The sequence below is a fragment of the Neolamprologus brichardi genome, chromosome 10 (assembly GCF_056152115.1).
Source record: "Neolamprologus brichardi isolate AB-2024 chromosome 10, ASM5615211v1, whole genome shotgun sequence".
NCBI lineage: Eukaryota > Metazoa > Chordata > Actinopteri > Cichliformes > Cichlidae > Neolamprologus > Neolamprologus brichardi.
The window spans coordinates 1,143,086-1,169,257 of NC_142113.1; the positions used below are offsets into that span (position 1 = coordinate 1,143,086).

Sequence of the window (26,172 nt, forward strand, 5' to 3'; positions counted from 1 at the left end):
TGCACCGACCAGTCTGCTGGAAGACTTGATGCAATGAGATGAGTGGACCAGCAACAGTGCATGCTAACCCTAATGCCCCCAGTAAATGTTTCCAAGCTAACTGCTGTAGCTGCTGGATCAGTGAGTGGAAACTGTACGTGGCTCTCGGGGTGGCGTTTGGCAGTCGTATCTGCTTGTGTTTGTCTGCGCAGCGTGATACAGTTTACAGGCTTTTACACCAGATCACCATAAAAACTGCTTTCTTGTACGACTACGTTAATGATGTTAATGCAGCAGCAGGGGGAGCTTCACCTCATGTGCACTTTTGTCCAGATTGTAAAATAGATTTTTGCACCTTCAGGCTTCAAATGCTGTTTGTCACAAACGTCCTCAGGCTGCTGACTCTTAATGGCTGCTCAATGAGTTCGAGTATGTATTTGTTATGCACTGATCAGCTGTTTAGCAGTGAGTGCAGATGAGGAAGGCCGGGCTGAGGTCTGAAGAGAAACCGATGACAGCCGGGCAGCCGTGTGAGTGCACGGACAGCCCCCCTCTAAAGGTTTAGCGTGGGGCAGCTTGATGTGTGCATGTGTGGCAGATGTGTTTAAGGCTTTCTGCATGACCCTGTTTATCCGTCAGCCCTGACAGTATTAACTGCAGCGCTGCATCCACTGAGCATGTGCCAGCAAGCTGGGAATCCAAAACAATCCCTCCCGCTGCTCTTTTCTTTGGAATCTCCTCATTTTCCCTCTGATCCTTCACTGCCCTATTTTCATTCTGTCTTTTTATCTCTCTTCAGCCAATCACAGCACTCCTTTTCTGAGTCGTACCCAAGCCTCAGTCTTCTGTCCACAGTGCTTCACACCGTCACACCGTCACGTCTCCGTGCCGACACTAACACACTAACACACGCAGCAGTGATGTGTAACCTGCTATATAACGTTTTCTAAAATACGCTGCCTGTCCCGTCCTGCAGCGTGCGCTGCTGATGTGCTTTCGTCCTGCACACTAACATCCGTGTTACCACCTCTCATTCTGTAAACACGCCTCGGGCGACTGGGCTCGCTCACAAGCCGCCGCCCCCCAGCTGTAATGAAATAAACGACTGCTTCCTTGCGCACACACAGACAGAGCAGTGATCACCTTTTGATTACTGACTCGACAGCCTTCGTCCCCACACCCCCAACCCTCACCTTGCCCCCCCCCCCCCCCCCCCTGTGCCGTGCCCCTGGCTAACTCTGTAGCAGTGGTTGCTATGGAGCTGCAAATCAGCCGTTTAAGCAGGAGCACTAATGGGTCTGCAGACGGTAAACACACTACAGACTCAGGAATGAATAACTTTGAGTGCAGACGTGAGCACACGAGCAGGAGAACATTTTGTTTCTTTTGCTTTTAGCTGAAATGATTCTGGATTGATTTTCATGTTTGTCTGCTTTGCTTGTTTCTCAGGACTGCATCCAGTTGAACCAGTATAAGCTGAAGAGTGAGATTGGAAAGGTGAGTAGCATCCGTGCCCTCAGCCTCCGTTCAGTTTATAAAGCAGCAGGACCTGAGGAGAGGTCGAGCTGCGTGTGAGGAAGTGGACCGCGCAGAGCGTGGGCCCATTTCCACTTTGTTCTGTGCATTCCTAAATTTGACCCATCGAATTACCGAGTGTGGGTTTATTTGTGGTTGGTGTTGCATCACCAACCAAAGGCCTGCACAACCCAGTTTCAGCTGCTGTATCACAGCCCAGTAGGACCATTACAGTTTTTATCCTCCATATTTGTACATGTCGCCTTTTACAGCTTTTTAGAAATAAAGACAAACATTTAAATTTGTGAAGCCAAAGTGCTGCAAACAGCCAACAGGGACGACTCTGTTTGCATAAAGACAATCAATCAATCAGAGTATAGAAATGACCCAGCTGCTGATGGGATACAGTCATTAAACCCTTTACAGGAGGAGGATGGAGCTTTAGGGAGAGCAAACGCCTGAAGCCAACACTGGACCCCAGATTCGATTCAATTCAATTCAATTTTATTTATATAGCGCCAAATCACAACAAAAGTCGCCTCAAGGCGCTTCATAGATACAGAGAAAAACCCAACAATCATATGACCCCCTATGAGCAGCACTTTGGCGACAGTGGGAAGGAAAAACTCCCTTTTAACAGGAAGAAACCTCCAGCAGAACCAGGCTCAGGGAGGGGCGGGGCCATCTGCTGTGATTGGTTGGGGTGAGAGAAGGAAGACAGGATAAAAGACATGCTGTGGAAGAGAGACAGAGATTAATAACAGATATGATTCAATACAGAGAGGTCTGTTAATACATAGTGAGTGAGAAAGGTGACTGGAAAGGAAAAACTCAATGCATCATGGGAATCCCCCGACAGCCTACATCTATTGCAGCATAACTAAGGGAGGATTCAGGGTCACCTGGTCCAGCCCTAACTATATGCTTTAGCAAAAAGGAAAGTTTGAAGCCTGATCTTAAAAGTAGAGATAGTGTCTGTCTCCTGAATCCAAACTGGAAGCTGGTTCCACAGAAGAGGGGCCTGAAAACTGAAGGCTCTGCCTCCCATTCTACTTTTAAATACTCTAGGAACAACAAGTAGGCCTGCAGAGCGAGAGCGAAGTGCTCTAATAGATTCATGGAGACGTCACAGACTAGCGCTGCTGTGCTGAAGCGCTGCAGTATTTGTCCATAACAGCTAACATTGGCTTGCTAGCAGATCCACAGTGGCTTTAGCATGTTAGCATAACAGGACAAGCAAAAACAAAGAGGCTGTAAAGGAGAGACTGGGTGGTTAAAGTATCCTGATTACAACACATCCCAGAATTTCATTCAATTATTCCTAAAACCAGACATCTGCTTCATAGACACCGTTGCTAAGGCGACTGCCTAGAAGGACCTATAATGAGCCCTAAAATGAATTTAAGCTCAGATTACAGTGATGTCAGACTTTATTGATACCCTGATATGACAAAAGCACAACAAAATAAAAATCAGTGTTTTCAGGTGTTTGTGTTTTGAAGCAGACTTTGCAGAAATGCATGTAAATGCAACATAAGAGCTTCGATGTTTCCAGGTTGCACAGAAAGTCTCGATTAAAGAGAAACACTGTTGTGATTTGGAGAAACGTGTCGTGTTGGGAACAGAGCAGAGGTGCAACTGAAAAACCAAATCCAGTTGTGTGAAGTGCGCATTAGCCGGCGAGGCTAACGAAGCAGCTGTTAGATGTTAGAGAGGGAAACAACCACTGTCAGACTGATATTTGTTGTATATTCACTTTGGATGCATATTAAATGACAAAAATGTCAGTTGCAGCTGCAGCGGTGCAGATTACAGTGGATTGCATCAAAGTCCTGACTCTTGAGAACAAATAAGTGAGTGAGTGGCACCTTTAAGCTGTGCGGGAGTCTATATGTGATGACTGAACCTCTTTGAACATTCGGTCGTTTCTCGCTGCAGAGCGCTGGCAGTAAACATACATCCTAGGGAAGCGTGTGTGTGGGAGGACCCACTCTGTGCTGCCAAAGAATAAAAATGTTGTGTTTCAGTGGAAACGGTGCTGCCTCAAACATTCTGTCAGTGCGGCGCTGCCGTCTGCTCCGAGCCATGCTTCAGGAATCGACTCTCTGAGCCGTCCTGCTCACGAGCTGCTTCTGTTTCAAAACTACAAACTCACAGTATAGACTTCATGATGTCTGTAATGCTGTGAATGTGTTGTTCTGTTTTTGTGTTGCAGGGCTCCTATGGTGTGGTAAAACTGGCCTACAATGAAGATGATGACAAACATTATGTAAGTTATTTGGTGGGAACTTGTTTTACCGTCAGCATCCTTCAAGCTTCCATCGAGCCTCTCAGTCTGCTGCCTCCACCGAGGACCGGTGCTATTGATTCGTTTATTTTTGTTCTCCTTGTTGTGAATTTCATCCCTTAAATTGCATCAGTTGCTGTGGAAGAAACTTGGGAGTGAGAGTGGGTCTGCTGCCATTTAAAGTGCATCTCAGGCCCTTTTATCTCCCTTCAAAGCAGCTCTGCTCTGTGGCCAGTTCACCGGGCAGAGTCTGCATCAAGCCAGCGCACAAACACAAGGTTGTTTTGGGCCGTTCCAGCCAGGTGGTAATGAAATGCAGTTTTAAACAATGTCCAGTGTGCAGAGCTGCAGTTTGTCCAGCCTCCTGAAAACGACCCTGACTGTGAACCTGTGAACTCGACGTCTAACAAGCGCGTGCTTTGAGCCGTCTGCAGTTGAATGTGATAATACTGGAGCTGTTGGTAGCTGAGAGTCATGTTAACTCCTCCCACTCAGGGTCCAGCACGACTGACTGATTGTCACACGTCGGCCGTCTGATTCTTCTAAATAAATAAAAATGAATGAATTAAAAGCTTCCCGTGTGTATTTCTACATACGTGTGGGAAAAGTCTCATTTGTGTTGCACACGTCTGCGATTCGCTGCGTTCTCGTGTTTAACTGTGATTGTTGAAGCTGAGGGAAGCGCTTCCTGCGGGGACGCTGTGGGCCGACGCAGACCGGCTCAAACGAGAGCGTCTGAAAGAACAATGATGGGAATGAAAAGAGGAGGCGATGAGTAATGGTGACATGAAGGGCGATTATATTTCCTGGCAGTCTGAATCGGCAGAACATTAAACTGATTTTTCATGGAGACTGTCTGAGCCCACGTACAGCTGCACACATGCCGCTCACTTCAGAGCACGGATCTTAACAGGACGCGCTGTCGTCGAGGGCAACGAGCAGCGTTTGCACTCGTGAAGCAGCCGTGGTCACTTTAAAGGGAAGTCAACGCATCATGTACCTGATGTTCAGTATATGTATGCAGATATTTTCATATATGTTTCTGCAGCACCCTGTACTCTGTATAATCGCTGTGCTCCACACCTGATGGGCAGGAATTTGAATGTGGCGATGCTATTTGTCAGCCTCAGGGCGCCAAAGCGAAGCAACTTCCTGCCAGGAAGTTGGGAGCAGTGAACTTGAAGAGCTAATTATTAACAGATATTTGACTAAAGACAGAAGAAGCTTCAGTTTGTTTGTTTGTGTGACACAGAAACAAATATGATGCTTAATGTGATGTCACTGTGCCGAACACCAATCAGTGTTTGTGGTTCCATCAGGTCACAAACGATGACGTAATTGTTGTTCCTTAACCACATGATGTTAGCCCCCCACCCCCACACCTCACCCCCACACCCTCACCCTGACCCCCACCCCCACACCTCACCCCCACACCCTCACCCTGACCCCCACCTGTCACCCTGACCCCCACACCTCACCCCCACACCCTCACCCTGACCCTCACACCTCACCCTGACCCTGACCCCCACACCCTGACCCTGACCCCCACCCCTCACCCTCACCCTGACCCCCACCCCTCACCCTGACCCCCACACCTCACCCTCACCCCCACACCTCACCCTGAACCCCACCCCCATCCCACACCCACCCCTCACCCTGACCCCCACCCCTCACCCTCACCCTGACCCCCACCCCTCACCCTGACCCCCACCTCACTTTTTAGTATTTTGTTTTTTCCTTGTGACAGAACTATGACATCACAACAATGTGATTGGTCGATACTGAACCTGGTCCAGCATTAAGTTTGGCGTTTCAGGACCAACATCAGCTACAGGTCATAGATGATGTTCTCGTCCTCACTGAGGATGAGTCTGCAGCCTGTCAGGGTGAAACGCAGCGTTTGCTGATCACAGCAGTCTCTATGTTTAACGTTCTGTTAGTTGTCCAATGAACTCGAAGCCTTTATAATCGCTGAAGGGTTCATGCAGCACTTTTATTAAACCCTTAAAGTGAAATAAAGCTGAAAGTCTCACTTCAGTCACGTATAGTTTGATATAAAACTCATTGGTGTGGCGCACAGAGGGAAAACTGCAGGAACCCAAATACGTGATACGCCCGTAGTCCAGAAATGTGCAAAACCAGGCTGTCAGTGGTATCAGAGAATGTTACGTGGTGCATGCTGCTAATTCAGTTTTCATCAAATTCCAGCATGTTGCACAGAAAGAGAAGTTTGCCTGCAGCTCATGCAGCCTGTCAGTAAAGATGAGCTGATCCAACCTTTCTGCTCTTCTTAAAGTTAACGTGTTTCCTGAAAAGCCTCCAGATCAGCGCGCTGCAGCTCCGCAGCAGGCTCAGTGCTGCAGTGATGGCAACGATGCGATGCCTTAAGTCATTTCAACCTTCTTATCCACCTCCTACTAAATTTATTTGCTGCTGACGCACTTTCCTTTGATCGGCGCCACACATGAGTCACGTCGCCGCCTCAGTGCACAGTCCATCTCCAGCCAGGCTCGCGTTACATTTTGATTGTGTTGACGCACAGGCAGCACGCCATGTAACTGCACAACGCAGGGTTTTCTTTTTGCCAAACCTCGTTTGTGCACAGTCATAGCCATGGCGCCATGGCGACCAGAGTTACACAAGGAACCAGCAGGCTGTTCATCAGTGTCACCGTTTGTGCAGAAAGAGCAGAAAATGTTCCTCCTGCCACACATTACGAGTCAGTGAATTCACATTGATATTGTGAGTGTCTGGTAGAGAAACATGCAGTGAATCTTATTTCCTGTGCATGACCAGCTCCTTACAAGAGGCCAGCATCACTGCGACGTGCACACACTCAGCTGTGCTGCAGGAGATTTGCTGAGAAACGCCGCCTCCTTCGTACAAAGGAGAATAAGACGGATCAGCGTTTGTACTTCCTGCTTTGACGTTTGTGCACGTTTGGGCGAAGGCGGCGTCCACGATTCGTTGAATCGTTCGTAGAATTAAACCCGACTGCGATACGTTCTTGGCTTTGTGTGCTTCCCTCTCTGATGCGTTGCCTGTTTGCTTGTTGCAGACATCATTGTTTCAGTGTTTGCTATCACACTGCGTGCTAAATCACTTTTTGCTTTCAGGCCATGAAGCTGGTGTCCAAGAAGAAGTTGATGAAGCAGTGCGGGTTTCCTCGTGAGTTCTGCTTTTTCTCTTTTCATTCTGTTCACCAGCAAAGCTGCAGAAAGAGCATCAGCCTAGATTCAAAGAGAAAACAGAGTAAGCAAGAAATCCCAAAAGCAACCTGTTTTCTGTACGGCCACTTCAGCAGGTCCAGGATTGACCCCTTTAGTCTTCAGAACTTTAATCCTTCAAAGCGTTGCGCTGGCATTTGGTCCGTATTGAAACGACGTCCCAAAGTTGCTCTGTTGGATAGAAGTGCGGTGACTGGAGGCCATTTGAGTAAGAAACTGTTACGCTCAAGAAACTAGTTTGAGATGATTTGAGTTTGACCTGCTGTCAGCAGCTGTGATCATGAAGCTCAGCACCCAGCAGCTCGAACCTCTGATTAAAAAGGCAGGATCCGTGTTTCATGTTCATGCCAGATACCGTCTGAATATCAGAGCAGAAGTCTGATCAGAGCAAATCTATCCCCCTGTTGTCTTGCGGTGCTTCAAAGATCAACAGGCTGCATGCCTTGGTTACCTTCTCTGTAAACCCTACAGGTGGTTGTCCAATAAAGATCTGAGCAGTAGCAGTTTCTGGCACGACAACGTTTAAAGTCACTTAAATCGCCTTCCTTCCTCATCCTGATGCTCCGTTTGAGCTTCAGCAGCGTCGTCTGGATCTCGTGTGCATGCCTGCGTGCGCCAAATTCTGCTGATCCAAGGTTTCTGTAAAGGAGGTCAAACAGTCAGAGCGCAGAGCTTTAGGTTGTCCTGAGTGAAATAAGCTGACAGGCTGCAGAATGATGTGTATGGAATTACACGGCTTTTAATGCAGCCACACATGCATTCATAGATTCACCAACATCATGGGCAGAGGAGATTAGTGCTGACATGTGATTAGCACCAACATGTTTTTAGCACTAATTCATTTTGGTTGATTGTTTACTTTTTTAAAAAGGACACCAAACATGAGTCATCGGGGATCGCATGAATGATTTAACGGCCGTGTGTGCGGTTTGTGTTGTGGTGTGCAGGTCGCCCACCCCCAAGAGGACCAAAGGCGGCCCAGGGGGAGCAGCCCAAACTCTTAGGACCCCTGGAAAGAGTCTACCAAGAGATCGCCATACTTAAAAAACTGGACCATGTCAACATCGTCAAGCTGGTGGAGGTGAGGGGTTACTGAGCAGGAACTGTGGGTGCACTTCAGAGGTGAAGCCACGCAGTCGATTCACTGCTGTTTGACTCCGGGACGCATTAATGCTGCCAATTAGTCAAATGGTAGCATTTTCCAGCTTTTAGCAGCAGCGGCGATTGAAACGTCACGGCGTCATCAGGACTTATCATGTAAAGCTGGGTCCAAAGAAGGAGCATTTTGAACTGTAAAAAATGGTAAATGCAATGTCATAATCATTGCTCTCTGTTGAAGACTACATCATACACTTGTTTATAAATGTAAAATCCTCTTTAGTTTAAAAAAAGTCTTTTTAGATTAATCCTTGGGCTTGAACGTCTGTAGCAGATTTACGGGTGCTGGGTTTGACCCAATGCAGCCTGCCTCAACAACTGTGCAGGTAAAATAATAAAAAGTTGTAATTTACTGTGAATTTCTTGACTTTTTGTATTAAAAACCAAAATATTAGAAACTAAAAGTAAGACGACACAAAAGCAGCTACGATCGCTGACTGTGCAGAGGAGGAACAGGCCAAAAATCAAGAAATCGATGATTTGCTAAAGGAAAAGATGATGATGCGCTGCTGGCATCATCACTGTCAGCGTGCACGCGTGCGCTCATTAGCACTTAGCTGAAAGCTACTTCCTGTAAAGCCTAGCATGGCTCTGCTTCTTACAGGAAGTGCTGGTCCCGAGTCACACGCCTCTGCTTCTGTTGATGTTTGTAGGCGACTGAAAAACGGCGCAGTGGGGACGCACGGCACTTTGTGTTTCTGATAATAGCAGGTGGACTTCCACCCACAGCAGGTGTGGATCCTCTGCCACGCTGTCCTCTGATAACCTTCCTCCCCGTGTGCCTCGACTCGTCTTTGTGTCGTATCAGAGCGTGTCGGGCCTGAAAGGTGGATAAACCTGTGCTGCCAGGAAGTAGCTGGTATGAGTTTCCTGCAGCACAGTGATCACAGTCTCAGTGAGTCGGGATCATATTCCAGAAAAAACAAAACATCCGTGCTCTAAACACGGATTCTTGTTTTTCACCTGCGTGGGGCCGTTTCCCTGCAGAATCGGTAGTTTTGGTAAAATGATGGTTGACTCAGGCCACGCCCCTCTGATCAGGCCCCTCCCCTCTGATGTCAGCAGTTTGGTTTGTCAGCCCAGGTGATGGTGGGGGCGCCGCAGCCACCGCTCGGAGTAAAGCTTGGTGTGTGTGTCTGTGTGTGTGTGTGTGTGTGCCAGAAATAGAGTTTAAGTAAAAGTTCTTCTTCGTCTCTCGTGGTAACAGGACGACCTGCTCTCTCTCTCTCATCATGTAAACGCTGAGCTCGGCCTCACAGCTCTGCTCTCTCCAATCATGAAAAGACTTGTTGGCTCGTTTCGAGGCCACGCTGAGCAGAACAGATGAGCAATGATGGAAACGACGCGGTCGTTTGTCACAGAGGCTGAAACAGAGTCAGACTGAACCCATGAAATCAGACATTTTTATTAAAACACTCGGTTCATGTCATTTCCACAAAGGTTCCTCCACCAATCAGCAACTTCCGATGAAAAGACCGAGCTTCTCTTTAATTAGGAACATGCTGTGAATGCTGCATGTAAAGGGAAACGAGCAGTGTTAGGATGGTGCCAGCAAACAGTGACTGACGTGAGGAAAAGGCCTTCCTGTTTCTGTGTCCTGCACTTGTTGTGACACTCGATGCCATGGCGACTTTTCACCTTTAGTTTTTGTCCAATTCAATTTACAGCAGACAAAATTAGTGTTGAACGCAGTTTTTCCTCCCTGTCCTTCCCTGGAACCCGCTGAGAGTTTCTTTGGTTTTGTGTTTGACGTCATTGTCTCGCTGAAATGTCCAGCCCTCATCTCTTCTTCACAGGCTGCAGCTTTACAAGAAAGTCTCGCTACATGTTTCCATTCATCCTTTCTTCAGTTACAGAAATCGTGCCAGAGCCACATGACAGCCGTCGCCATGATGGTTCCACCTCCAAACGCCACTGTTGCTGTTTGAGTCTGCAGTAGCTGTTTCCCTGTTTGTTCAGGAAGTGTTGAACGTGCTTCAGCGTGCTTCCTCTTGTGTGGCGAGCGTACAGGTCACAGGGGCTGAGCGCATTACTCATCGTTTCCTTTGCAGCAGCTGAACTCACTGATCAGGTCTTCCTGTAGCTCTGCACAGGTGCTCCTTGTCACCTGGACACTTGCTGACTGCAACCTTCATCAGTGTGTTTCAACAATAAGGCTGCAAAGGAGACCTCGTCGGTTTGACCCATCATGACGTGTCTTATGGGACGCCTTGATAATAACGCAGCTTTTTATACGCCGTCGTTGGGACTGAACCGGCTGATATTAATTCCCACCGCGTGGCAGGACGCCCTGTGATTACTGATTTCAGCTGGTGGCGTTTCTCAGTGTTCCACTCGTTGGACGTGTGGATCTGTTGTTAGCGACGTCTGCTGAGAGTTTCATGTCAATAACACTATTAGAGATTTACTTGGTCAGGCGTTCAGTACTTACTTACCCGCTGTGTAAAGCACCAAATCAGTCGCAGGTTGCCTGGGGGGGGCAGACACACGGGACAAAAAGGTGAACCAAGAACTTGTGGATGTTTAAACACAGACTGCAGCTCTGCTTGTTTTCATGGTCGAGTCTGGATCGTGAGAATCTCCATCCTCACTGTGTCAGCTGTTGGATTTCTTCTCCACTAAAGTTTAACATTAACATCGAGCTCACGAGACATGATTTAATCAGTACTGATGCAAGCCTTCCTCTTTCTTCCTGCTGCTGCTTCCAGCCTGATGGACATTTTGGTCGCAGTGAGGAACTAACGACTGTGCGGCTGTTTAAAGTGTCCCAGTTTGCCATTATATTGAAGTAGTGCAAACAGAAGGACTTCTGTAAGAGGAAAGCAGGCACCATTAATAAACCTTTGCCTGCTGTGACAAGTCAACATGAAAAATGTCTGTTAGCTGCAATAAAAGAGCGTTAGCAGCAGCTAATGTAAGCTCAAGCTGCTAGCTGTGAGCAGAGAGGGCTACTGAAGTCCTCCAGCTGTTTATTTCCCCTCCGTCAACACTGAATAATGTCACTGTTTGTGTTATTTGTAGTCTCCTCTGTCAGATCTGCACATAGAGGACGTCTCTTTACTGGGAATTGGTTGCATCAGTATAGAAAGAGCTGCGCGGGTTCATTGCAGCATGTTGTCAAATATCTCAGAGTTCAAAGGTTACAGACGCACAAAAATCCCCCAAATCTGTAAACAGATTGATTTAGTTGTTGTTGCTTCGGCCGCGTTGTTGTGATGGTTGTGCTTCTGAATGATGACATGTCAACATAGACCTGTGTGATCACCCTGCTGGTGCCTCAGCGATAACACAACGCTACGATCGACAGATGAGGGGGGGCTGTGGCTCCTTTAATTCTTCACACTTTCTATAATTTATTTATTGTTAGAGACGTTGACCTTTCGTGCTTCCACAGGACTTCATTTCACGACGCTGCTGGGTTTCTTTTTGGCCTGACCTTTCTGTTTTTAAGGTTCAGCAGGGGGGAGTGCACCTGATCTCCATCCTCGTGCCTCTGAAGCAGCACTGCTGCCCCCACTGAGCTCTCGTTGTGTTGCTAATAGAGTCGGTCAGTAATGTAAGAGCAGGACTGTGAAAGCTGTGGTGAAACGCAGTTTAATCTGGGAAAGAAAAGCGTCTGGACGACTTTAAGTTTGTTGAAGACGTTTCATCCGAGAAGCTTCTTCAGCTCCACTGATGAGCAGCTGGTGGAAAGTCCCAGATAAACCCTGTGGGAGTGTCCCCCCCCCCCCCAGAGGGTCACAGACCCCCTATTGATCCTCTACGTAATCACACGAGCCGAGGTGTGAAACAGGTGTGGGTCACAATCAGCCACGGTTTCGGCGCTGGCTTACGACACCAACCGTCAACATCCTGGGCCTTCTGACCTCAGCGAATCACGTGACAGGGCGGGGCCAGGTTGGCTGATTGTGTGAAGTGGAAGCATGTCAGAGTTTTGTTCTGGCGCTCGTGCGAATAGTTTAAAAAACATCATCCTTCACGTGTCGTTCTAAAACACGGACGAACCTCAGCTTTGTTTCTCCCACTCATCATCATCATCATCATCATCATCATCATCTTTGAGCTCATCTGACATTTTGAAGCTGGATTAGTTTTCAGAGGTACCCGCTGTACCTGAGCTGTCACAGCTCAACCTTAAAGCACTTCTGTTTAAAAAGGCTGCACGGAGCATTGTTCCAAATTATCATGAGAATAGTCAAATAAAGCTTTTGCAGCGATGGCGGCCTCCGCCTGCGTCCGTCGTGTTGTTCAGTAAAGGTGTAGCAGCTGTTCAGTCAGCCTGTGTACCTGGTCAAGTGTCGACTGCAGTGATATCATTTCTGTGCACATGACGCTGTTTTAAATGATAACTCTCATCCTGACTGTCGAGCTCCAGGAAGCTTTCATCAGCAGACGAGTCGTGCAGTGAGTCAGTGAACGCTGTCAGCTCTTAAATGAAAGCACTGAATGTTTTATGTTGCTCACCATCAGCTTTACAGAAAGTTTTGACTGGAAATTCTCCATTTCTGACTGTATGACTGTGTTTTAATGCTGCAGGTGCTGGACGATCCGTCGGAGGACAACCTTCACATGGGTATGCACGTCTTTCTTTTATGTGTCCACATACTTTTGCTCTGTTTGCCCTGTGTCTGTAAGCCTGTGGCGTTCGGTGCATATGTACGTGTTATTTATTCAGAGATGGTCGTTTGCCTCCAGACCTGCTTGGGGCTGGCGCGTTATGCAGAAGCTCTCCGTCAGCAGCGCCACAGTCAGGCTGCAGAGTAACGCGCAGCCTGGTGGTTAAAAACAAAAGCATGAAATCTTTGGTCTCACGTGTTCGTGTTTCCTTCTCTCTCTGTTTCTGACAGTGTTTGAGCTGATGCGTAAGGGGTGAGTAGAGAACCCGTCCTTTTGTCTCTAAATAATTTAAGGCTCACCCACCTCCTCCTCCTCATCTCTCCCCCCTCCATCCCTGCTCGATCACTGCTGCGCTCTTCTTTCATTACTCTGAGCCGTGCGGCCGTTTGTTCCACCTCCGGCTTCAAAGGGATTCGTCGTTTTCTTGGGTTTTCAGTTCTTGAAAGCGTTTCACATCCTCATGCATGAGCCGCTCCTTCCCACAGTGCTACAGACATTATGATGCACAACCTGCTGCTGTTATAACCAAATTTTGAAGGGGACGGCTGGTATCATCCACATGTATGTGTAACTTACATTATCCTTTTCATATGAAGCTGTTTTAAAGAATGGATTTGCTCGCTTACTCTGAGTCGGCTGCTGTTATTAGGGGTGAGGGAAAAATGGATACTGTGTAGCATGGTGATATTTTGTTTCTAATAATGTATGGATACAGGGACAGCAGAAATCGATACTTTGTTACAAAAAGGTTTTTGTGCTCTGACTTCAGAGCATGTTGATCCTTTTTCTGAGCAAGAATCCTGACATTCCTTCACTGTCCAAATGTGTTTAACTTGTTTTTGGCAGCAATAAACATGACAGTTTACTTATTTTAATTTAAGACATGTTTTATTTTAATTAAGTTTAAAACTTTTTTATTTGGACTTCCGGTGTCATGGTGGCGAGAGTAGCAGCATAAACAGGAGCTCCTGCATCGATAGCTAAAATAATCCGCAATTCAAGAATTAACCATTAAAAGCGACTTTCCCCTCAAGAATAATGAGCGGAGATAAAAATAAGAAGGGACGAGCTCCAGGCCGAAGCTTAGAAACGCGACTTGAGAGTAAGACAAATGAAACACGCTCCGAGCAAGAGGGCGAGAAGATGGCGGCGGAGGCCACAACATCATCACTAGGTCCCCTCAGACAGGTGGTGAGTGAAGTAGTGGCGGAGGGCATGCAAGACCTTAAGGCAGAGATGAAGAAGGAGCTATCGCTCGTGAGAACAAGTTTGAAAGAGGACATGAAAGCCCAAATGAGCGAGTTAACACATGAGATAAATCAACAGGTTACCGCCGCCACAAGCAGGATCGAGGAGGTGGGGAAACGTCTGGAAGAAATGGAAAGAAACATGGTGGGGAAGGAGAAATGGGACATTGGAGTGAGGGATGCCATTGTTCAGCTGCTGGATAACCAGAGGCAGCTCCAAGAGAAGGTTACGGATTTGGAGGGGCGCTCACGCCGTAATAACATAAGGATATATGGCATCCCTGAGAACATAGAAGGCACCTCCATGCTAAGGTATGTGGAAAGCATGATGATATCGGAGTTGGGGGACGGCGTGGACTTGGGCAGCGAGAAGAACCTAGGGATAGAGAGAGCTCACCGGGCGCTGGGAGTGCAGCCGCCGCCGGGGGCGCCCCCTCGATCAACGGTGGTGCGCTTCTTAAAGTTCAATATTAAAGAACAAATCCTACGCGCTGCATGGAAGAAGCCTGTATATATAAAGGAGAAACGTATTTTCTTTGATCACGACTATGCCGAAAACATACAAATGAAGAGAAAAGAGTATGGCCCGGTTAAAAAAGTACTTAAAGAAAACGCCATCCGGTTCCAGACCCCGCTTGCTAAAATGCGTGTTCATTTTGACTCGGGAATGGTCTTATACAATAGCGCGGAGGAAGCTGCGGCGGATCTAAGAAGACGCGGATACACGGTGGGACCGGTGGCCACAAGAAAGCGCAAAGGCATTACGGCGGAGATGATCAGCAGTATGCTACCGACGGGCGTGGTTGGGCCGCGACGCGCCGGGAATACAGCTGATCTACGTGGGAGCGCACGGGAAAAGCTGAAGGTTTTCCAGCGCACGGAGGACGTCGGTACGGAGCAGTAACACCTGTGCCCCACCGGCCCCGTTTCGCTGTTAAGACGATCCCCCTTTTGATCATGGAGTGGTGAGGGTCCGATGCAGGTGACTCACATGTTTTTTGTTTTTGTTTTTTAGTTTCCCTTTTTCTTTTAAAATAGGAAACGAGAGGGGCCCCACATTGTGGCATTTCCCCCCAGACTGAGAGGAGAGAAAAAAACCTCTCTTATGGAAGACCTGGTTTATTTGGTTAAGACAAGTTCTGTCTTTGTTCATGTGTGTTTATTATGTGTTCTGAGGGCTGGGAGTATTGTTTTGTTGGTGCAGGAAAATAAGTTGGAAATACATAAAACATATGCGGTATTATAAGGTATTGTCTTTGAATGTAAATGGTGTAAAGAATCCCATTAAGAGGAGTAAGATAGTTTCAAAGCTAAAAAGGGAAAAAATTGATATTGCGTTTCTACAAGAAACACATCTATCAAAGGAAGAACATGAGAAGTGGAAGAGAATGGGATTCAAAAATATTTATTATGCCTCACATAGATCTGGCAAAAAAAGAGGAGTGGCCATTCTGATACCGAACAAGGTTGGTTTTGAGTTTACTGGAGAACATAAAGATAAAGAGGGAAGATTTGTGTTGGTGAAAGGGAAAATGGAACAGGAAGACGTCACGCTGTGTAATATATATGCACCCCCTGGTAGTAGTACAGGGTTCTTTAAGGAGATATTCAGTCTTATTGCCGCAGAAAGTGTTGGTACATGTATATGTGCAGGAGATTTCACTTTACTTCTCCACCCAAAATGGGATACAACTAGCCGAGACCGGAGGGGAACTAAATTAGAGAAACAAGTAAAAACAATGTTATCAGAGTTGGGGCTTATAGATATATGGAGATATTTACACAAAAATGAACGCAAATTTACATTTTATTCAGCGAGACATGATATGTACTCGAGGATTGATTATTTCTTTACTTTTAGTAAAGATCTCCACAGAGTGAAGGATTGCATAATAGGACAGAGAGATTTATCTGATCATTCGGGACTAACTATGAAGATTGGGTTTAAAGCTAGCCCCAAAAACACCTTATGGAGGCTTAACACAGGTCTGTTAAATAATGACTCATTTAAAAGAGAAATGGGACAGGAGTTAAAAACATACTTAGAACTCAATGACAATGGAACAGTTAATCCCACAATTTTATGGGATGCAGCTAAGGCATACCTTAGGGGTAAAATTATTGCAAAATGTGCAGTCCTAAAGAAGGTGAGAGTAAAAAAGCTGTCAGATTTGCAGGAAAATTTGGAAAAATTGGAACAACTGCACACCGTTACAAGGTGCCCCAAGGTATTGGAGCAGATGAGGCCGGTTAAACAGGAGATCCACAAAATTTTAAGTGAGGAAATTGAAAAAAAATTAAAATATAATAGACAACGGTGGTATGAGGCAGGACCCAAAGCTGCTAGGCTATTATCATGGAGACTCAGGAGGCAACAACAGGAGAACACTATTCATAAAGTTCGAGATTTAAAAACAAATAAGATAACTAATAAACTCGAAGAAATTCAGAGAGCATTTGAAGAATATTACGCTGAGCTATACACACAACCGGATAAAGCAGATGAGCATAAGATTCAGAATTTCTTATCCAGCCTAGATCTACCATTTATAGGTAAGCAGCAGAATGAAAAACTCGTCAGAGAAATATCAGCAGAAGAGATTAACATTGGGATCTCAAAACTCAAGACTTTTAAAGCCCCAGGATGTGATGGATTTCCACCAGAGTGGTATAGGCAGATGAGGGAACCCTTAATCCCGCTACTAAAGGCCTCTTTTAATTACACTCTGAGTGGGGGGGCGCTCCCACCATCGTGGCGGGAGGCGTATATCTCTGTCATACCAAAAGCAGGGAAGGATAAAACTGACCCCAGAGGTTATAGACCTATTAGCGTGTTAAATATAGACTATAAACTATTTGCCGCAATTTTGGCTAGGAGGTTGAGTACATTGATGCCCACGCTGATAGAGGAGGATCAAACAGGCTTCATTGGTAACAGACAAACACACGATAATATCAGAAGGGCCATTCATATTATTGACCAGATACTTAAAGGGAAAACTGGAACAGTTCTCATTGGGCTTGATGCGGAAAAGGCATACGATACGGTCGGGTGGGAATTTCTGTTTCATGTGTTGAAGAGATTTGGGCTATGTGACAGGTTTATTCAATGTATAAGAATGATTTATATGTCTCCAACAGCAAGGATCAAAGTTAATGGAAGCCTCTCAAATCGGATAACACTACAACGTGGCTGTAGGCAGGGCTGCCCGTTGAGCCCACTGCTCTTTAACCTTTTCATTGAGCCGTTGGCTCAATGCATCAGAGAAGAGCCTCGATTGGAGGGGGTTACAACGGGGAATGTGGAAAATAAAATTTGCTTGTATGCAGACGACGTGCTGGTAGCGCTAGGAAACCCGGAAGAGGGAATTCCTCTGCTTATGGAAATACTGGAAGAATATGGCAGACTGTCTGGTTATAGACTAAACATTCAAAAAACTTAAATCTTGACATTCTTTTTTAACCCCTCAAGACAATTGGTAGCAAGATATAGATTCGGATGGCATCAATCTCAAATGGAGTATTTGGGGATCCTGCTGACAAAAGACCTTGCATTGTTATATGAAGTTAATTATAACCGGGTGAACAAGAAGATATATGAAGATCTGGAGAGGTGGGGTCTGCTCCACCTCGATCTGGGCAGCAAAGTTAGAGCAATAAAGATAAATATCCTCCCAAAGCTGCTATATTTGTTTGCAGCACTTCCAGTGGAGGTCCCAGCAAAACAATTTAGGGAGTGGGATATGCATTGCTCAAGATTCATATGGGGAAATAAAAGGCCGAGAGTGAAATATGCAACAATGCAGCTGCCTGGTGAGCGGGGGGGCATGGCTCTACCGTGCTTTGAGGATTACTATCTGGCAGCCCAGATCAGACCTCTAGTGTGCTGGTGTAACTCTAAGTTTGAGGCAAAATGGAAGGACATTGAGCTTTCTTTGATGGATTTCCCAATACAGTCTGTTCTGGGGTCTCTTGAGAGTTTGCCACAGGCATATCAGATGCAAAATTTATGTGTAAGTTTTTCCCTGAAAAAATGGGCAGATGTGATTAAAATTTTTGGTCTTAATAGGGAAATAGGGTTGCTGGGATGGCCAGCGTATCTCCCACGCTTCCTTCCAGCATTCTTAGACCATAAATTCAGGGAGTGGTCCAGGCATGGAATCACTGCGATCTGTAAGATAGTGAAGCATGGGGAGCTGATCAATTTTGAGGACATGTGTCAGATTTACGAGATCGGCAGGGAAGATTTTTATCGTTACCTACAGGTTCGGAGCTTCTTCCGGAAGGAAATTAAAATGCTTGACGCAGATGCTAGTGGGGTGATCCAAATATTTATGGATGCTTATGGTGACAACATTATAAGAGGTACTATAGGCAAAATATACAGAAGTTTTACAGCTATGAAAAAGACCTCAACAAGATATGTCAGTCATCGATGGGAAAAAGAAGCAGGTATAACTATCTCAGAGGAAGATTGGTTGCGGATGTGGAAGAATGTGTTATCTACCACAAATTCTTTAACATGGCGAGATTTTGGATGGAAGAATTTAATTAGATTCTTCATCACACCAAAGCAGAAATCCAAAATAAGTGGTTCAGGCGCTTCATGCTGGAGGGAGTGCGGGGAGGTCGCTGCAGGTTGCTTCCATGTCTTCTGGTCATGCTCTAAACTGAAGACCTTTTGGGAGGAGATTAAACAAATGGTGATAGATGTGCTGGAGGTAACACTGGACTTCTCCTTTAGTACCATGTACCTTGGGAATATCCCTGAGGATATAAATAACAGAGACTCATATTTACTGAAAATAATTATGGTTGCATGCAAAAAGGCAATTACTAAGTGTTGGTTACAGACAAGCCCCCCCACACGGAAGCTGGTCATAGACATTATTAACACAATTCATCATATGGAACTGATTACCCTCTCACTGCGGCTACAGAAGGAGAAAGGAGAGAGACTTTGGGAACGATGGGATCGTTATACGTCAAGAGACTAGAGACTGATAGCTCTGTGATGCAGAGGGACCGCTACGAATTTGTTTGAATGGAACATGCACCTGTGTAATATGTAATATGTAATATGTAATATGTAATATGTGTAAGTAAAACAAGCCGTTGTGTATTTTGGAATATGTGAACATATGTGAATGTGTTGGTTTCCCTTGCCCTCTTTAGTTCTGTATGTAAAATAAGATGAAAATCAATAAAGAGAAAGTGTTAAAAAAAAAAACTTTTTTATTTAATGTAAAATTATATTTTGTTTTAATTTACTTTCAAATTCTTCAGTTGCTGAAGGGGCTGCATAGTTTTCATAAACTGCATAGTTCAGAATAGCTATAATTGTACCAGATGGTTGATTCAGTTAAGTTGGACTAGACTGTAATACAAACCGTTCAGTTTGTCAACAATCAAACTGAAATGAGAGAAAGACTGAGTGTGAGACTTTGATATTAGAGAAAATGAATATTGATAAAGTTTACCTTTATGTACAGAATCTGAATATCACAAAATATTTTAAAAATTGCAATAATATCGTATCGTGGGATGTGTGGTGATTCCCACCTCTACTGTTAACGTAGCTGTTACTCTGCAGATAAGAAGACTTTCTGCAATATTTAAGAACACACTGCACAACATCCCAGTGCCGAGGTTTCAGTTACCAGCTCTTTGGGAATCGCCTAAACTAATTTCAAACGGTGTTCTCTCTGACATCTTTTGGAGATCTAAAGAAATGGGAACGTTTTTACAACATGCTGCTTATAACAAAAGATTGAATGCAATGCTTCGTGCTGGGCGACTGACAGGTTAACAGCTACAAAAATCTGGAACTGGAATCTGAATTATTGCTTAAAAACCCTAAAAATGAAGACGTTCACACTGTGTGTCGAATCACTGCCCGCTCTGCGTGAGCGCAGGGCAGCTTGAAATTCACTTCACAGAGCTTACAGAGTGTCACGCTGTTATCTTTACTGTAACAGTCGGTAACAAAGCCGCTCATTTCACCCAGCAGTCACTGCTTTGCTGCTCTGACGTGAAGCTGCTGAGCAAATGAGCTGTAAGCAGAACAAACACGGCAGCAGCCGCACGCGTAATGTTTCTGTTAATGTTCATAATTTGGTGCTGCAAACCGTCACCTCCTCATTAACAGAGTAACACGTTGTGCAGCTTTAGAGACACACAGAGGTTTTTAAAAGCATCCAATAGAGAGCACAGACACTCAAACACAAAAGTACATTTCTAATTGTGTTTTCCTACACGTCAGTTATTAATGAGCAAAAACGATATATACTATAGTGTATTTGTAAGGAAGTCATTTAAAAGTATTTGTTGATGTCTGTTTCATTCATTAGAGACAAAGAGGCAGAAAGATTTAAACGTTTAGTGAAGGCAGAAGATGTTTGATCAAATCTGTGATGATTACACAGAGTCAGCTGTTGGTTTGTTTTTGTCCTTTTAAATTGTTTTTTAAAAATATGGATGATGCTCAAAGATAAAGTTGGTTCTTCACATATGAAGGATTTAAATCTGTGAAGTTATCAACCAGCCTTTCAGAGATTTGTTCCTTATAAATGTGCAGTTTGAGATGAAACGAGTGTGAATTCAAACTTACAGTGATAATAAATGTTTATAGAGAGATATCTGTCTGTATGCGGTGTTATCCATTAGGGCTGCCACGATTAGTCAACTAGTCACGATTACGTCGCCTATCAAAATCGTCGACGACTGATTTAATAGTCGACGCGTCGTTTGAAGCTTTGTAAGATCCTGAAAGACGCAGGAATAAGTAGCAGGATTTAAGAGTGTAATAACGGACTGAAACAGAAGATGGCAGCACTGCATGTACAAGGATGCCAGCTGCCGTTAAACCCCGAAGAAGAAGAAGCTGTGTCCCAGAATTCATAGCGCAGCCCAGCTCAGTTTCCAACAATGGCGGCAGCTAGTTAGTTTTAATATTACTCTTATTATTCTTTCTGGGTCACAAAATAAACGTTTAACATATTTTCAGGCGAGAATGTAGCTGTGTAAACCTCAAATATCTGCTCAGTTTATCAAGACACCACATATTTTCAAAAGCGCTCCGACGTTTTCGGAGAGCTCGATAGCTAGCCGGGGGCTAGGCTCACTAGAGCCGTGAGAACACCGGACTTCCGGCAATTCGTTTTCAAACCCACCGCTGTCTTTCGCTACTCAGGTTAAACATGATATATAAGTCACTTAGATAACTTAAAAATGTTATTGTTTGGCTTTTTTTTTGGTATTTTATTTGTTCCTGAGTAAATCGGTTTGGCTGAGATTAAAGTTATAGTTTTTACACAGCTGAATAAACGTCAAGCAGACAGCTGATTATCAGAAGTGTGAGATGCTCGAGAATTTACTCTGGTGTCCTGTTATATTTTAGATAGCAAGGAGTTTATTAAACTTCACCGAAACAATCTGCAAATTTCATTAAAATTTTTATAAACTATCATCTTGTCTTTATTGTTAGTTAGCACATACCTTAAACACTTAAAGCTGTAAGCTAATGATAGTTATATAAGAGCAGATGCTCTGGTGCAATAAGCTGTACGTTTTACGTCCAATGGATGATGATCTGATTAGTCGACTAATCACAAAATTAATCGGTGACTAGTCGACTATCAAAATAATCGTTTGTGGCAGCCCTATTATCCATCCATATCAGTGCATTATGGAATACGGAGCATGACGCAGGAAAATCCTGGAATGGTTGGGATTATGTGGCTCCCAGCACGGTCTGCAGCGCCACAGTGTTGTTGAAATCACAGCTTCGTTTGTGTCCTCCTGTGTGACTTGCTGTCATCCAATCAGACGCTTAGCTGCGTGCTTAAATCTGGATCCATCTCAAAGTCACATTTAGAGTCAACAGCACAGCTAACAGTGAAACAACTGTTACACATAATCTGCACACTTGTCTGTCACACTGCCTGTTTGTGTGTCTGTGTGGATTTGCAGCCCAGTGATGGAGGTGCCCACAGACGGTCCTTTATCAGAAGAGCAAGCTCGCTTATACTTCAGAGACGTTATCCTGGGTATCGAATACTGTAAGTACCACACAGCCTCACAAAGTGACTAAAAGATTCAAAGCAGTCATTTTAGCCCCGTGTGAGATTGGCGCCCTGTCGCAGCAGGGAGGAGCCTCTCCATCTTTGACTCTCTGTCTCCTCCGTCACTATCAGCTTCTATTAAGTGATACAGCTTTGCCCGTCCAAGCCTCATGATTAATCTCAGCAGGCTATGATCTTAATCATTCAAGAGCAGTGCAGTGTCATCCTGAGCTCCATGGTGGTAACAACGGGACAAAAAGTACCAGTACAGTCACCAGTAAAGCCCAGTCACCCAGTGCTAATGAAGCAGGTTTCTCTGATTACACAGCTGTTTGCTAAGCATTAGGGTTTGTTCCCACTTTAAGTAATGATGGATTTCAAAACTCCAAATTGTTCCAACTACAGATCAGTTCAACTGATCATTTCCATTCTTTAAACCTTATAATTACAACCCTGCGTTTGAAAGGAAAAACTTCCCGTCACCATGTTCAGCTGACAGTTATAATTACTCGTTAGTGTTCATGTTGACATTTAATTACAAGTAATATTGAAACACTGTTTCAGTACCTAAAATACCTCATGGTTGTTCTTTTGCAAATCCTGAGGTGGAACTTTGGAAACTGATGAAACAATAATTATGAGCTCATATGTAACACTTTGTTCTGTTGTGTGTCCGCGTCTGCTTCTCTCTTTATGTCTACTATGTAAAGCAGCATTTCTTCTACATGTTACAGATCCAGTTGTATTTTAGTGTGTTTACAGTCGGCAACAAGTAACATTTAAAGAAGTCAAATGGAGCGAAATTGATTGGAACCAGCAGCTGCTGTGAAATCGTTCACCAGATAATATTTGTTCAAATGCAACATTTACAATTTGTGCTCATGTTTGTTTGTTTGCTTTACATTGCATCCACCATGGCAGGCGTTTACACCGCCATCGAACAGTGAAAGGTCACGGGTTCGATTCCTCTTTGAGCTTGAGCCACATAATTAACCTTTATAACACAATGCTTTGGTAAAGATTGAAATAATTCCCAACAATTTTGGCTCGTTCCCGAATTTGGGAACCTCTCATTTGCTGAGAGTATTTATTTTCCTCCAGTTTGAACAATGTTGGTGACCAATCAGGACGCAGGCTGAAGAAGCGCAGCTCCGCCCTCATGATGACACAATCACCACAGTCTGTTCTTCCCCATAAAGACCACATTTCACCACCTCTGCCCTTAATGACATGTTCTCAAACCTCAGTGTACACGAGTAAAGATGCGACCTGACGATCCTCAGGCTGCGTTTTTCCAACGATAGCTCCAGTTTGTGTTTAGAAGCTGGAAATATTCCAGACAACAGAAATAAGCTTCCACGTGTCCAAAGGGGAAACTTACGCTCTCTTCTTTGTGTTTCTTCTTTCATCCCAGTGCACTACCAGAAGATTGTCCACCGCGACATCAAACCCTCTAACCTGTTACTTGGGGACGATGGCCATGTGAAGATCGCAGACTTTGGAGTCAGCAACCAGTTTGAGGGCAACGACGCGTTGCTGTCCAGCACTGCTGGCACTCCAGCTTTTATGGCCCCAGAGACACTTTCAGATGCACGAAAGAGCTTCAGTGGAAAAGTGAGTGAAGTCGATGAAGTTTAAAGTGGAGTATTTGGCGTGAGTTTGGTGACCAAACTGAAAACGCTGAAGAGCCTCCAGCTCCAAATGTCAGCTGCTGAGCTACGATCAGTTTCCCAAGAACAAGGAAGTGATCGACACGGGGATAAAGACGGTGGTCTTTCAGTTTCCATCGAATGATTCAGAAATGTTTCACGTTGTTATTTTCACAGTTAGACGATGATCAGTTCTGTTTATAGCAGATAAGCTTTTTTATCGTGATGAGGCTGATTCTGCTCGCCTTTACAAACGAGCAGAATAACGTTTAAACATTTAAAGACACAAAGATTTCTTTACTTTATATTTTAGAAAGTCGACACTCTTTCAGCTCTGATGTTTTATGTATAATAATAATAATAATAATAACCAGCTGGTGCTCAGCAGCATAAGTAAGCTGAATGAAAGTCCACACTTCCTCCTTTGCTCAGCCAAAGGTCAAAGTTCATGGCTGTAAGCATTGTTTAGAGGTCAGCGTGGCTGAGCTTTGCTGAACAAACCACAATATTTCTGGAACAAAGTGGAGACGTGTGAACATAACGCACAGCCGCTGATTGGACAAACCACACACTGTATGTCAGCACGAACGCCAACATGAGCGCCTGACACGTGTTGGTGACCCACGCACAGCAGCAGAGTCCAGACCTGAACCTGAGGTGGTGCGGCGGGATCTCAGAAGCTGATGAAGCCAAACAGAAAACTCAACATTTGTTTTTGGTTTAATGACATCGTGTGTTTTCCTGCCACTCTACCTACTGGCAGCGTTAGCTCAGTAGGTAGAGTGGTGCCCCCATGATCGGAAGGTCGGGGGTTTGATTCCCCTGAACAGCTACCCTGAGGTTCCCCTGAGCAAGGTACCGTCCCTACACGCTGCTCCCCGGGCGCCCAATGGCTGCCCACTGCTTCACTGAGTGAATGGGTTAAATGCAGAGAGGAATTTCCCCAATAAAGGGGATCAATAAAGTTTCTTTCTTCTTTCTTTTCTTTTTATTATGTCCTCATACGTGAAACCTTAAGATTGTAGCGGGTGGACTCTTGACTTCATGAGACATTTCCAGTCCTTTACACATCTGTATAATAGTCCTTTGATGGTCCTGATTGTTGCCGTGGTTCTTATTTCAGTGAAATAAGCCAATTGTTTTTAGCGTAACTAGCAGGTGGATGTGAGCGTCCACACGCTGGAGCTGGAGCAGGGAGGGGCTAAGATATCACCAAATCGTCCCTTTTCCCCCCTCAACCCTCCATCAGACTTCGTCAGGTTAAATTCTGCAGTTGTCTGAAAGGACAGACTGGTGGAGTCGCTCAGACGCTGACCATGAACGAGGGCCAGAGCAGCTGATTACAGACAGAAGCCATCAGGGTGTCAGAGTCACCGGAGTGCCTCCGTCTGCTGTTTGGGGTTTTACAGAGATGCACTTCTAGTTTCTGCCTGACGACTCGGCCTCTGCAAAGATGTGATTTGGCCAAACTGTTTCCAGAGGAAATCAGCAGCCAGGATACTTCATGTCACGTCTGCAGCATCGTGTGGCTGAGATATGTCGCAGGTTCAGACGGCTGCTTTAATCATCCCGTCTCTATGAACAGATCCGAGCTACAGGGAGCGAGGGGTGGGGGGCACACGTGCCGCTGCATAAACTCATCTTCAGGGTATCTGACAGTAGCTGCCCCCAAACTATAACCTTAAAACGACTCTAAATGTTTCCCATTTATCTGAGTATAACGTCACTGCTGGGACTGTCTTACAGGCGCTGGACGTTTGGGCCATGGGGGTGACCCTCTACTGCTTCGTCTTTGGAAAGGTAAATGTGCCGTCTGCCCCACAAGTGTGAGTTTAAAAGCATAGAAGAAAGTGGGAGCGTGTTTGTGTTTGAAACAGCAGCTTTCTGCTGCCGTTAAATGTAATGAAGCCAAGCGGCCGATTGCTGCTGTTGTTCGTCTCGGTCGTCTGATATTCGCAGCCGTCATCGTGCACGTGTGTTCTTGTGGTTTTCACCTCCTTTCTTCTGCTCTTCCTGCAGTGTCCCTTCATCGACGAGTACATACTGGCTTTGCATAATAAGATACGGACCAAGCCTGTAGAATTCCCAGAAACGTAAGTTTATTAACAGTCATCATCTTCACTTTAGTTCTCCTTCGTCTGCAGCGCGGTCACGAAACCGTCTTCTGTTCTTTTTCCCAAATAGCTCAATGAACGTCACCAACATGTGAATCAAAACGGCTTCAGCAGCTACATGAATACAACCTGCTGCACAGCTGTTTTTCTTTGTGACTAAAAGCTCAAAGAAAAGCTGGCAGGCCTGCTGACTGTAGGGGAATATCATAGAGAGAGTAAAAGACAGATGTTAGGCAGTGGTGGAGGAGGAACGCTGAGAGGGGAGAAGAAGTGAAGAAGGGCGGTGTGAGGACAGGGCTCAGTGTTGGTGTTCGTC

At 45.2% G+C, this 26,172-nt stretch overlaps 1 protein-coding gene across 2 annotated transcripts in view; it reads left to right on the top strand.

Moving 5' to 3' along the window:
• The window catches only part of camkk1a (calcium/calmodulin-dependent protein kinase kinase 1, alpha a), a 54,492-nt gene that overhangs the window by 22,571 nt on the left and 5,749 nt on the right, over nucleotides 1-26,172 (top strand). For both annotated transcript variants that reach the window (XM_087847014.1, XM_087847013.1), the window contains exons 3-12: nucleotides 1,429-1,476; nucleotides 3,710-3,763; nucleotides 6,898-6,949; nucleotides 7,956-8,089; nucleotides 12,703-12,739; nucleotides 13,014-13,035; nucleotides 22,002-22,090; nucleotides 23,508-23,707; nucleotides 25,489-25,542; nucleotides 25,762-25,835. In XM_087847014.1, the coding sequence (XP_087703140.1) occupies nucleotides 1,429-1,476; nucleotides 3,710-3,763; nucleotides 6,898-6,949; nucleotides 7,956-8,089; nucleotides 12,703-12,739; nucleotides 13,014-13,035; nucleotides 22,002-22,090; nucleotides 23,508-23,707; nucleotides 25,489-25,542; nucleotides 25,762-25,835 (764 nt within the window). The remainder of the gene's footprint in view (nucleotides 1-1,428; nucleotides 1,477-3,709; nucleotides 3,764-6,897; nucleotides 6,950-7,955; nucleotides 8,090-12,702; nucleotides 12,740-13,013; nucleotides 13,036-22,001; nucleotides 22,091-23,507; nucleotides 23,708-25,488; nucleotides 25,543-25,761; nucleotides 25,836-26,172) is intronic.